The sequence below is a fragment of the Phodopus roborovskii genome, unplaced genomic scaffold, assembly GCF_943737965.1.
Source record: "Phodopus roborovskii unplaced genomic scaffold, PHOROB, whole genome shotgun sequence".
Taxonomy (NCBI): domain Eukaryota; kingdom Metazoa; phylum Chordata; class Mammalia; order Rodentia; family Cricetidae; genus Phodopus; species Phodopus roborovskii.
Window position 1 is genome coordinate 52,302 of NW_026126441.1, and position 13,652 is coordinate 65,953.

Below are 13,652 nucleotides of genomic sequence, written 5' to 3' on the forward strand. Positions count from 1 at the left end.
CTGGGATTAAAGACGTGCCATTCTGTTTTTCCCCCTTTTCCTGTTTTTTTAGTAGCTGCAGCTTTCTTTGATCCATATACTAATTGGATAATTCCTACTGCTGCTCGCTGTATATCTTTTTTCTTCTTTTTTTTTTCCCCCAGTCTTTTTAGTGACTCATCTAGTTGATTCTGTTTCTCCATAGTTTGTTCCTCCCTTTGAACCATTAGATTTTGCATCTGCCTGTGTTGCCTCACTGAAACTGTCTTTAGTGACCCTGGCCATATACACTGATATAAAAATGAACTTTTTTGACAGCATGAACACCTTTAACCATTCCCTCCATTTAAAAAAAAAAAAATGTTCTATTCCTCTTTTTTCATGATGACTAGTTATTATTCAGTTCCTTGATTCCTTCACTAGCAAACATATTCCCCCTCCTCTCCAGTGGCTCTGGGGTCAAACCCAGAGCACACACATGCTGGGCAAGCACTCTGCCTCTGAGCCATATCCCCAACTCCCTTTTCATTACATCTTTACTTAACTCTCACTTCAAATGCCTTTTTTTCCTGGAAGGATGCTTTGTTTGTTAACTGTGTCTCACTCTGGTTTCTCTTTATGTGATATCTGCTGTTGTATATGTTTTATTACCAAAATCTGAGTTATGATATTAAATTGGTTAAGGGGATGAATATTCTTGAGTAGTATCCTACTGGAAAGGGAATGTGAATTAGAAATAAGGCAGACAGAATTATAGCAAGACTTAATCATCTTAAATGATATGCATTTATTTTTTGAGATAGAGTTTCACTCTGTAGCCCAAGCTACAGGGAGCTCTCTGAAATTGGCTATGAAATTGCAGTCAGTCCTTTTATACCTACTGTGAAGCTTTAGAGCAGGGCTCTTCCTCAGGTTAAGTCTTTATCTCACAGCTTCATCCTGGTTCACTCTAGACTTCTGTCCTTTGTTTACCCATCCCCTCTTCGCCCACAGTCAGAATAGATCCCAGGGCATAGAATGTGTTAAGGTGTGTCCTACACTGAGCTGTACCCCAGCACTCTTCCTTTATTTCCTTCTGATCATTACCATAGATAAGCCTTTGTTTATTTAAGATTTATTAATGGTTTATCTAGTAAATATCTTAAAAAGTAGATTTTTGTTCAGTAGTCAAAATGACATTTTCATAGGTAATAAAAATGACTATCTCTTTCAGGTAATCTTGATGTTAAGATTTATCATGCTCAGTGAAGTGTTTGATAAGTAACATTACAGCCACCTTTTTGTTTTAGTATGTGAGATAACATAGTTGTTGTACTGCTGAAAACCATGTTTAAGTTTCACACTCTCTAGCTGTACTGTGCTGTTTTGTAAAAACTGAGAATATGTTTGAAATGTATAGCATTGACTTTCTCCTCTGCTATGTTGTAGGCAAAGTAAAGAATCCTGAATGGAGCAGAAATGAAATCCCACATAGTTGTGGTGAGGTTTGTAGAAAGAAACAGCCTGGCCAGGACTGTCCACATTCCTGTAACCTGTAAGTTGGAATGATAGATTTCTGGGGACTCCTGGTGGGTGTACTTTGCTAGTGGCTTTAAGTACATATACTGTTAACATGTAACAAGATAGGGTAAAGGATGATACCAAGCATTTGCTGAGCACTGAGTCTGTAGCAGGCTCTCTACATAGTTATTAAATCCTTTCCACAGCCCAGTGATGTGTAGGAATGATCATTTCTACTTTATAGATGAGGCTCAGAAAGATTAAGCATCATGCTCAGTATAGCAGTGCTAGGAAGATGATGGGACTGAGTATCAAATGCCAGTGATTCGTCCACTGTTTTATACTGCTGGCTCTAAAAAGAAAAGATCCTTGGATACTTTATAGGAGATTATAGGATAACTCAGGAAAGGCATTTCTGTAAACCCATATGCTTAATTGTTAGACATTCCTGTAATTGCCTTTAATTCCCAAAGGAGTGCATTTGCCATCATTTAGAATGCCCCTCCCTAGAATACTAATTGTAGACCCATGTTATCATATATATGTGTGCTAGGTCTTGAACTCAGGTACTCTGGAAGAGCAGCAAGTGCTCTTAACTATTCAGCCACGTCTCCAGCCTATAGTTTCTTGGGTTTTGATGGCTTTTTGTTTGTTTGTTTGTTTTTATATTTTTGTTTGTTTGCTTTTAAAGTTTCTCTGTGTAACAGCCTCGTTGTCCTGGAATTCACTTTGTAGACCAGGCTTGCCTCTGCCTCCCAAGTGCTGGGATTAAAGACATGCACCCCCACACCCAGCCTGATTATTTAGGGAAAAAAAGACATGAAAGGAGAAGGGGACCAGCTGGAGTGGGGGGGGGGTCATCATCAAAAATACTTGACATACATGTATGGAACTGTCATAAAGAAATCCTTTATTTTGGCTTTATTATTTGTGTGTGTGCATGCCTGCATGTACAGGCCACAGCACACATGTGGAAGCTAGAGGAGCATTTTGTGCGGTTAGTCCTTTCTACCTTTACATGGCTTCTGGGGATGAAATTCACCAGGTCACCAGGCTCAGAGAGCAAGTACCTTTACTTGATAAGCCATCTCCATTGCCCAGTTTTGTTGCTTTGTTTTGTGTTTTAAGAAAGGGTCTCATGTGATAGTTCTGGTGGTCCTCAGCCACTGTTATCCTCATGCCTCAGCTTCAGCTTCCTGTGTGCTGGGATTACAAGAGTGAGCCACAATGCCCAGCAGAAACCATATGTATTCATATGAACAATATATATTCATTTTTAAAGCCCCTCCCAAATTTGTAGAAATCCCCAAAATATGGCTAAGTGGATCAAAGTGCTTGCTGCAAAGACAGACCTGTGTTTGAACTCTGGGATCTACATGGTAAAGACAAGGACTGAGTCCCACAACTTGTCTTAAGACCTCCACATGGTCACCGTGAACCACGTGATTTTTTTTTTTTTAAGTTTCATGTAGTGGGGTATTCATGAATATCCCACTACAGTTTCAAAAATATTATGTGGTATTTCTTACCCAGTCTATGATTGACACTGGTTCTGCATGAAGAAGACAGTATTTGTTTGAATATATTAAATTCCATTTCTTTTCCTTCTTCTATACAGCATTCTGTTCACTAAGCTCATTTCTTCCCTAACCTCTTGCTCCTGTGCTGGGACTCTGTGCCACCTCATCTTCCCTGCTTCTTACCATCCTGCTGTCCCTCCTGTCAGCCACCTTTTCCCTGTTACCATTGTTAGCTCAGTGCCTGGTAATTACTTCAGCAGCTGATGAGAACATTTCTGTATTTCTCACAGGCTTAGTAGATGTAAGCACTGTTGCTCTCTTCCTTCTTCCCTTCCAAGAATCCAATCCTGGGTCTCCCACTTACTAGGCAAGTGATCAAGCATTAAGAATGGCAAGACATTTTGGGTTTGTTTTGTTTTCTAAGACAAGGTTTCTCTGTGTAAACCTGACTGTCCTAGAACTCTCTTTTGTAGACCAATCTGGCCTTGAACTCAGAGATTCACCTGCCTCTTTTATTTTTTTAATGTGTAACAGCCTTGGCTCTGTAGTCCAGGCTGGCCTCAAATTCACAGAGATCCGCCTGCCTCTGCCTCCTGAGTGCTGGGATTAAAGGCGGGTGCCACCACCACCTAGTCACTTTTGTTTTTCTAAAATGGTTATGTTATTCTGAAATGATAATGCTGTCAACTTTTCTACATAAAAATATTATTTATTCTTGGCTTTTTGAAGCAGTCTTACTCTGTAACCTTGACTGGCCTAAAACACATGCATGTCAGGCAGACCTGAAATTTGCCATGATCTTCCTGCCTCTGCTTCCTTGGTGCTAGGATTATGTGCTTCCTTGTCTGTCTGTCTGTTTGTTTGTAGACAGGGTTTCTGTGTGTAACAATCCTAGAGATCCTGGAACTCACTTTGTAGACCAGGCTGGCCTCAAAGTCACAGAGATCCTCCTGCCTCTGCCTCTGCCTCTGCCTCTGCCTCCACCATGCCTAGCTAATTTGTTTAAGTAGGTGTTAAGAAATACTTCGACATTTCATAATAGTCTTATTTGTTGCCTATCCTAGTTTGCTTTTGTTTCTGTGATCAAAAACTGACCAAAACCAACTTGGAAAGGAAAGGGTTTATTATATCTTATGGATCAGAACCCATCATCAAAGGAAGCCTAGGGAAGAGCTTAAACAGGAACCTGGAGACAGGAACTGAAACAGGCTGGGAGGAACATTGCATACTGACTCTCTTCCCCTATGTATTCATTCAGCTTCCTACACAACTCAGAACCACCTGCCAAGGTGATACCACCCACAGTGGAACCATCAGTGTCATCAGTGAAGACATGTTCACAGGACAGTCTGATGAAGGCAGTCAGTTCCTCTGCTGAGGTTTCCTCTTCCCTGTTGTCCAAGTTGACAATAAAGATTAGCCATCACATTGCCATATTCACAGCAGAACACAGCTGAGGCAGCTTGATTTTAGTTTTGGTACATATAAATTGTTTATTCATTGAAGCTGTTTTTTTTCCTCCAGTCTCTGCCATCCTGGACCCTGTCCACCCTGCCCTGCTTTTACAACTAAAACATGTGAATGTGGACGGACCAGGTAAAGTTAGAATTGGACTGTGGAAGAACTGTTTCCATATGCATGATTTACTGGTGAATGTCTAATGTAAAAGATTAGTAAGAAAAGAATGGTAGATGTAAATAAAGTCATCCCTTGTTATCCCTGGGGACTTGGTTCCAGGACCTCTGGGGATAAAAGGCAAAGCTAGAGCTGTAAGTAAGTGTTATGCTCTATGCAGTGTAAGTGTGCCTGATCCCAGGCGACTGCTCTTGTACTCCTAGTCTGAGTATATCAGGTCTGGGCACACTGTTGATTCCTTTCTTCCCTGTTTATAATAGGAAACCAGGCAGAGGAGAGAAGAGCCCAGTCTTCACCCATGCTTCCAGGGGTTTTTCCCCTCCTGCCTGCTGCTCAGTAGAAACCACATAAATGATGCTTAATTACCTAGGACAAATTTTCAGAGCTAGCCTTCATTTCACCACTAATTAGAAGACAGCAAAGAGAGAAAGGCAGGATGGACAATGGGAACAAAGAAGAAAGAGGTCGGGGAGGTGGAAGTAAAAAGAATGTAGTGGGGTCCTGGAGGAATTGCTCACTGATTAAGAGTGCATGACTATTGTAGAAGACCTAAGTGAGTTCCCAGCATCCATGTTGGGCAGCTCACAGCTGCTGGTCACTCCACCTCTGAGGGACGTGGCACTGCTGGCCTCCATGGGCACCTGCACCTCGGTTGGCACACATACTCTTGCATACATATATGCACAAAGTTTAAAGTAATAAAAATAAATCTTTAAGAATTACTAAGAAACACTTACCTTAGGGCAGCAGTCAAGAGAAATGTCTGTTGGATGTTGAGGGAAGGGTTTGAACTGTACTGTTATTTTATCTGTGTGGTGAGGACTTTCAGGGTGATGTATTTGTGTCTTGTCTATTTATAGGCACACTGTTCGATGTGGTCAGGCTGTTTCAGTCCACTGTTCTAACCCGTGTGAGAATATTTTGAACTGTGGTCAGCACCGCTGTGCTGAGCTGTGCCATGGAGGTCAATGCCAACCTTGCAGGATCATTTTGAACCAAGGTAAGTGGTGTATACATCTGTTAGCAAAACTCATGGACTTTTCTGGAATTGTATATCAGTTACAACAAAACTGCTTCACAGAAACCTACACTAGCGGGGAGATCTAGGGAATAGGGATCAAAAACAAGCTCAAAGTGAGGTATCAGTGCTTACTAGGGTTTCTAAAGTGAAAAAAAAAAAAGATTAAAAGCCAAACGTTGTCAAGGGTAGAGCAATTGACATCTTATGCTACAGTAACTTTGGACAGCTGTTGGTCAGTTTATTATAAAATTAAGCATATGTATATGGTGTGATGCAGCGATTCTACTCTGATATTTCCATCCCTAAGTGTTCAGGGAAAGGCTTGTACAGGAATGTTTTTCTATGAACCACAAACTGGAAACAAGCCAAATGTCCTTTAACTGGAGGAAGGAACAGATAACGTAGGTGATTCTTTTTTTTTTTTTTTTGAGATTTTCCTTATTTTGTTGCCCAGATCGTTCTCAAATCCCTAGGTTTTGCCTTTCCTTCCCAAGAAGCTGGGACTAAGAATGTACCATTAAATAGTCTTTTGGCCACATACGTAGCTTATTTTGTCACATGGTAAGTAAGTCTTCTAGGACTTCTTTCAGCCTTATCTAGAAATTTAATGAACATTGTTTCTGGCTGTTCATTAATTGCTAAGCATACAACTTAAGGCTGGTTCTGTAATACTGTTCAGCCAGCTGTGACCCTTGACCCTGCTACCATCTTATGGTTCTGTTTCTTGTGCTAAGCATACCCACCCCCTTTTGGTGTTTGCTGAGAGCCTTTATCATTTGTTGCAGAGATAGCAATTAATATTCTAGGTATCCACTCCAGAACATTTGTTACTACAAATTTGACTGTGTATAGGATATATCCTGGGTACTTTGTATTCTCAAAAAGGCCACAGAGAAAAGTCCTCTTTAATCAGTTAACAGCATGTGTTGCAGGTCATACCCCCCACACCTAGCGCCTTCCTAGCTCTGAGAGATATGCATGCCCTCTTGAGAGTTGTTAAATGTGTCTAGAAACTAGAAGCCTTGTGGGAAGAGAAGCAACTTTTGGAGACTTTTTAGAAGGAACTCTTAGAGAATTTTTAAGGAGAACTTTAAAAGAGAGTTTATAGGAGGAAAATTATGAGACCTTTTAAGGAGGAATATTGAAGAGAGCTTTTAAGAGAGAACTTTGGGGAAGCATTTTTTGAAGAATAAAGTGCCATGAGTGGAATGACATGTGTATGAACTGATTCGATAGCCCTCAGATCAGGACCTTTTTTTTTTTTAATCAAACCCCAATCCACCTGCTGTACATCCTGTCTGAAATTATGAGAAGTATTGTACTCGATCATTTCCTGATTGACTAGAGAACTACCATTTGTTTTTATTGTGATGTTCTGCCATTATCCCCCCTCTTGTATATGATTGTGTGGTATATGTTTGTGTATATAATAGGCATGTTCAGGTGTGTGGGTACCAACAGGTGTCCTGTGTGCATGTGAAAGCATGAAATTGATATTGGGTGCCTCCCTTGATTACTCTGTTTGCATTTTATGTCATTTATGGAAGTTGTGTGTGGACACACATGCCATGATGTGTAGGCATTAGAGGGCTACTTGTGTAAGAGTGAGTTCTTTTTCCTCATGAGTTCCACTGATCAAATTCAGGTTAGTGGGTTTGGCAATAAGCATCTTTACCTACTGAGCCATCTCACTAGCCTTATTCTCCACTTAATTGAGTCAGGGTCTCTTCAGTTACAGTCTTAACTCCTTCAAAGGCACCAGGAGGATATATTTCTAAGTAAGCAAAAAGTGCATTGCAAACAACTTCCTATAACTCTAGAAATAATAGAGAGAGACATCTGACTGCCTGAGCAACCCCCTAAAGTTCTTCTGCAACACTGAGACATCCATCTTCAGCCCATGAGCCCATAGTATCTGACAAACTTTTTGATGAAGCGGGAAATTTGAAAGTCTGTCCTGCCTATATTGGCAGGTTGTCAGTCACTTTCCTGTGTCCTGCAAACTGTCTGGGCAGTTTCTTCTGAGAAGCAGGAACCCTGAAGGATCATTCCACCTGTTTTAACTAAGTTCAGTGATCACCTTCCTGTGGGTCTTGCATGTCCAGTCTATACAATATACTGTCAAACAAGAATAGCTTCTTGCCCAAATGGCTAACCTTGTGGATTGAAAGCAAACTCAATAAGGTGTTTCTTGGATTCCCATCACCTATGAAGTAAATTGGTGCTGCCAGGAGCAGATGTATCTCATTGTCATGAAAAAGTCGAAGTTAACAAACCATTTTAAATACCATATTCTGTAGGTCTTTGAAAGGTTTGAAGACCACCTGATACATATCTCTATATGATCTGGAAAGCATATCTAACATATCTACAAATGTGATTGTTATAGATGACTACTAACCTATGTTTCTTGATTATCCTAAATAGTTTATAATAATAGTTTTTAAAAACTAGAATTTTACCTTATATTTTTAAATGAACTGCCTAGGTACAATACTTAAACAAGAGTAGAAACATATATATAATATGTTGTAACAAAAATAACCTTAAATTGGTATCAACATACAAAACTCCTTTAAACAAGAGTAGAAACATATATACAGTGTAACAAAAATAACTTTAAATTTATTATCAATATACAAAAATCCTTTAAAAAAGGTAGAAATATGTATATATAATACAGTACATTATAACAAAAATGACCGTGAATTTTTATCAGTATACAAAAGTCCTTTAAACAAAAGTAAAAACATTCAGTGTAACAAAGTTGACTTTGAATTTGTATCAATAAAATCCATGCCAAGACAAAATATCTGAGATTAATAGTTGTCTTTTTATCCTATATTCCCCTAAGTTATAACAAACATCCATAAATCACAAAATAACCAAAGACACCCCACACACACACCTCCGTGGGAATGTGGGTGAGGAGATCCCTAGGGGTTCCCGAGAAAAATTTGGAGATAATGACCAACTCCTGGGAAGACTAGTGGTAACCTTTGTTGATAGACCACAGCCTCTCATTTCCTATGGGAACAAAAGCAAAACCACTTATCCAAATCAATGCATCTTTTAAGTTCCATTTTACAAATACATTTTTGACTTCCATTTTATTACTTTTACTGTCTCTTTAAAGACTTTATTATTTTTAAACTTTTTCTTTCTATGACTGCCTATATACCATTGTGGTCTTTCTGTCTTAAACCAACACACATTGTAAAACACACTGGAACCTACTTAGAGGTTTTTCCATCTGGACCTCTTTTACTGCATATCTGTAACCTTTTTTGACCACAGGAGCAGCAAACTTTAAACCGTTAAGCTACTACACCGGGGTCCCCCAAGGGCTCTCTTTGCTGGCTCCGCCCACCCTGGGTCTGGTCTTGAAAGCCAAGCCTAGAGCTCACACTTGTTCGGAGGTTCTAACTATGGAAGCCCATACTTGCACTGCCACAAGCCGTTTTTATTGTTATTTAGCTTGCGGTTTCTGGTTCTATTTAACGCTGCCGGCTAAAGAGCAAGCCTCGTAAAGGAGCTGTGTCGTCCCCCACCCCTCCTACCCCTCTTCTCAGGTTCTAGATGGATCACTGAACTCTACAATGGTAAGCCGTTATGTAGTTCTGTGATGTTTTTTACTCCCTTTTAGAGGGACCCTGCCACCCAACTCCCAAGTAAATAGCACACAGAGGCTTATTACTTACAAATGCCTGACCTTAGCTTGTCTTGTTTCTAGCCAGCTTTTCTTATCTTAAATTAACCCATCTATCCTTTCCTCTGTGCTTTTGTATCTCTCTTCTGTAAATATTCCTTTATTCTTATTCTTATTCTGTGGCTGGCTGGGTAGCCGCCCCTGGTCTCTTCTCCTTGTTCTCAGGTTGCTCCTCCTCTCTCTGTTCTCCTTCTGTTTATTTTCTCCGCCAGCCAGCCCTGCCCATCTGTTGGCCGTTCAGCTCAGCTCTTTACTAGGACCACCAGATGTCTAAACAGGCACAGTAGCACAGTTAAACAAATGCAGTGCAAACAAAAGTCACACATCTGAAAATAATAGTCCCCAACAATGGGTGCTAGAAAGTCAAACCTGGATCCGATATAAGAGCAACTAATACTCAACCACTGAGCCATCTCTCCAGCACTGGGTTGTTTATGTTTAAAATGTAAAAAGTTTATGTCTCAGTGGTATGCCAGTAGAAGCGTTTGGTTCTGTTTCACACACTGTCTTATTTTATGGATAGGACTTTTTAATGGATTCTCACTATGTAGCCCTGTCTTGCCTAGAACTTGTTATTAATAAACCAGGCTGGACTTGAACTCAATTACATGTAGCCTGATGTTCATTTTCTGTGCCAGTAGATAGCCTAAATTGTCCTTAGGATGAAATTGTCATTAAATAGTCAGTCCCACAGAATTTCAGATTCATTTCTATTCCTTTTATTCACAATTTTTACTGTGGGCAAGAAATACATGCATAGATTAATTTATAATAAATACCCATTGTGAAAAATTTAAAGTGGTACTTATCATAAAAATCATGTAATTTAATAAAATCACCCTTCAAACTTAACAATAGTACTAGTATCCAAATTAGTAAGAATTTCATATTGTGATAAGTTTTTTCAACAGCAGAGACCTTTTGGAAAGCATTTTACGTGAACCCTAATGTATAAAGTATCAAATCCATTCTGCTTGTGTTGAAGTGAAGATGGGGAATCTAGATGTCAACCCCTCTACTAGTACTACTACCAGTTAAGCTTGCAGTGCCCTTGGACATGTCCAGAGAGCCTCACAACCCATGGTGTCCCAGTCTGTCCTTAAAAACCGAATGGTGTACTTTTCACTTGAGGCAGTCTTTGCAGGATATGCTGGAAGCACTAAGATATTGGCAGAGGAACAGGAACTTTTTACTCATTCCCATGTAAAGCTCTTTGGTGGGTCAGAGAGCTGCTGTATAACCCACATAAATGTGCACATCGTGTCTGGCCTATGCTAATGAGCATTAGATTGTTGGGAGTATTCTGAAAGCATGGGTAACTTACTAATGGTCTTTTCATTTGTGTCCTCAAGTATGCTACTGTGGCAGTGCCTCCCGAGATGTGCTGTGTGGGACAGATGTGGGAAAGTCAGATGGACTTGGGGACTTCAGTTGTTTAAAGATATGTGGCAAGTAAGGTTTTACATTTTTCTTATTCTAAGTTATTTTTAGATTGAAGCTTCATTTTATGTAACAGTTGTGTGATCATCTGTTGTTTTCTTAAAAGGGACTTGAAATGTGGTAGCCATACCTGTTCTCAGGTGTGCCACCCTCAGCCTTGTCAGCCTTGCCCACGACTCCCCCATTTGGTGCGATGTTGCCCTTGTGGCCAAACACCTCTCAGCCAGTTGCTAGAACTTGGAAGTAATGGTCGGAAAACATGCATGGATCCTGTTCCTTCCTGTGGAAAAGTGTGTGGCAAACCCTTGTCCTGTGGTTCCTCAGGTAACTAGTTGACATAAAATTCCTTTTAGAAATATTTATTTGGGGCCTGAAGAGATGTCTCAATGATTAATAGGACTGTCTGCTCATCCAAAGAACCCAGGTTCAATCCTCAGCACCCACATGGTAGCTCACAACTGTCTATAATACCAGTTCCAGGGAATCTAATGTCCTATTCTGGCCTACATGAATACAGACAGGGCCCACACATGTTGCACAGACATATATGAATGTAAATGTTTATCAGTAATGATACCTGCACCAAGTAGTAAATGCTGCTCTTAAGAGCAGAGGTTCTTATGAATATAATAATGATCAAATTTGGGTAGGTATCTTTTTTTTTTTTTTTTTTTCTTACTCAAAGTACACTTGTGAAAATACAGATTTTCTAAGTATTCTCCGATACTTTTGACATCATCATTTCTCTCATCCTACTTTAGTACAAGCACCATATATATACTTTTACTAATCCAGCATTCCACAAGTGTTTAAGTGTCATCTTTTTGGATAAGAGCACTGACTGCTCTTCCAGAGGTCTTTAGTTCAATTCCCAACAACCACATGGTAGATTACTACCATCTATAGTGAGATCTGTTGCCTTCTTTTGCTATAGACAGAACAGTATACGTAATAAATAAATACTAAGGAAGGAAGAAAAACTGAAGGTAATTTCTTTCCCCTTCCTTACTGATTCAGTTACTCATCTTTCTGTGGACTTGCAATACTTACTAAAGTTAGGGCCTTGGGCCCACTAAGGTTTGTCATACTATTTGCTCTATACCTGTGTGCAGTTTGGATTGTTTTAATGATGTGGGATGTCCTTCTGTGTGCTGCGAATATGCATTGCTTTTATTGGTTGATAAATAAGGCTTTCTGAGGCTTTTTATTGTTTATTTATTAAGGTAATATGTAGCCCTGGCTCTTGTTTATTTCTTATATTTTTGGTGTGGCTGCTCTTTTGTGACTTCAGAAAATTTCATTGAAATTAGATATAAAATAGCACTGAGTTTGTTTTCGGGTTGTTTGTGGTACTGCTCTGTTTTCTGAGACAGGATCTTGTATGTAGTTCAGGTTGTTTCTGCCACTCTGTCAGCTAGTCTTCCTGCCTCAGCTTCTCGGTGGTGGATTGCAGACATGTTTTAGAGTATGACTTGGTCCTTGAGGCATGTACAGATGTGGTTTTGCTGTTACTAGGTGTCTTCTTTATTGAGTAAGTGTTGAAATGCATGACTTTAGAAAAAGAAATGTAGGTAACTGAGAGTAAGGAAGAATTCACTAGCTAATTATACATCTTATTAGGAAATGATTAGACAGGCTTGGTTTAGTTTCATTTTAGTAAAAAAAAATCTTTCACATGTTTTTGTTTTGTAAGTATCAGCAAAAATCAGTGTTTAATCTTTTTTAAAGTGTTTGAGACAGGGTTTCTCTGTGTAGCCCTAGCTGTCCTGAAATTAGCTCTTGTAGACCAGGCTGGTCTTGAACTCACAGAGATCTGCCTGCCTCTTCCCTCGAGTGCTGGTATTAAAAGTTTGCACCACCACTGCCCAGCCCAGTATTTAATCCTATTTAATTGTCTGATTTTGTTTGTATATAGAAATGTGCTCCTCATTCTATTTTATTTATTGTTTTCTTTAGGATTTTGTTTTGGTTTGGTTTTCTTTTGGTTTTGTTTTGTTTCTTTGGAAACAGTCTCATGTAGCCAGGCTATCCTTGAACTCTCTGTGTGGAAATCAGATGACTTCTAAATCAAGAAAGATGATCAAATTTTCTGTTTTCTGGAAGGACATAGTTTTGCTTTTGTGACAGTTTCAGAATACAGTAACCAGAAGCCCTGTCCTGAGGCTCAGCTGTTCTGTTGACAATAAGAGAAAAACTAATTGTGAAGTTGGTAGTGAAAGGAGATTAGAGCAAGAGAATACAGTAACCTGTGTGTTGAACCTTGGAGGGGGCCAGATCAAAGACTTAAGATCTTTTTACCCTAGGGTTCAGTGTCAAGCCCAGACCCCAGCTAAGCTATCTACCAGTGAGCTCCTAGCACATTGTTGTATATTTATTTCCTTTGGTTTTTTAACTTTCATTTAATTTTTTTAAATGTTTTGAATGAACTGCAGTATAGTCTAGTTAACTTTTTAAACAATACAGAAATACATGAAAGATAATTGAGTTACTGTCCATATATAACTTCTTTCTGACTCCCACAGGTGATACTCTAGAGCTTTCTAGACAATCTCCTGTGTATTATATGTTCAGTGTTTACACCACAAATAATCTAGCTTTTGATTTTTCCTAAATGCTATTGTACCATGTTTAGTTTAGCTTACTTTTTGTAATTAATAACATCCATTAATGTGTGTGTTCCTACAGATGTGGAGATCAGAGATGAATTGTAGTTGTCCTCCTCTGTCACTCTCCACTTTATTTTTGAGACATGTGTTCCTCTGATGACTGACCCTTGTTGTTTGGCTAGACTTTCTGGCTCAGCCTAGTTTTTAGATGGTTGTTGGGGATACAAAGTTAGGTCCTCATT

General features: G+C 39.4%; 1 protein-coding gene across 1 annotated transcript in view; it reads left to right on the plus strand.

The window, feature by feature from the left end:
* Positions 1 to 13,652, plus strand: part of Nfx1 (nuclear transcription factor, X-box binding 1) — a 67,220-nt gene that overhangs the window by 17,151 nt on the left and 36,417 nt on the right. Inside the window, exons 5-9 of the mRNA XM_051187552.1 lie at positions 1,408 to 1,513; positions 4,524 to 4,595; positions 5,495 to 5,634; positions 10,717 to 10,816; positions 10,911 to 11,128. Coding sequence (XP_051043509.1) covers positions 1,408 to 1,513; positions 4,524 to 4,595; positions 5,495 to 5,634; positions 10,717 to 10,816; positions 10,911 to 11,128 — 636 coding nt within the window. The remainder of the gene's footprint in view (positions 1 to 1,407; positions 1,514 to 4,523; positions 4,596 to 5,494; positions 5,635 to 10,716; positions 10,817 to 10,910; positions 11,129 to 13,652) is intronic.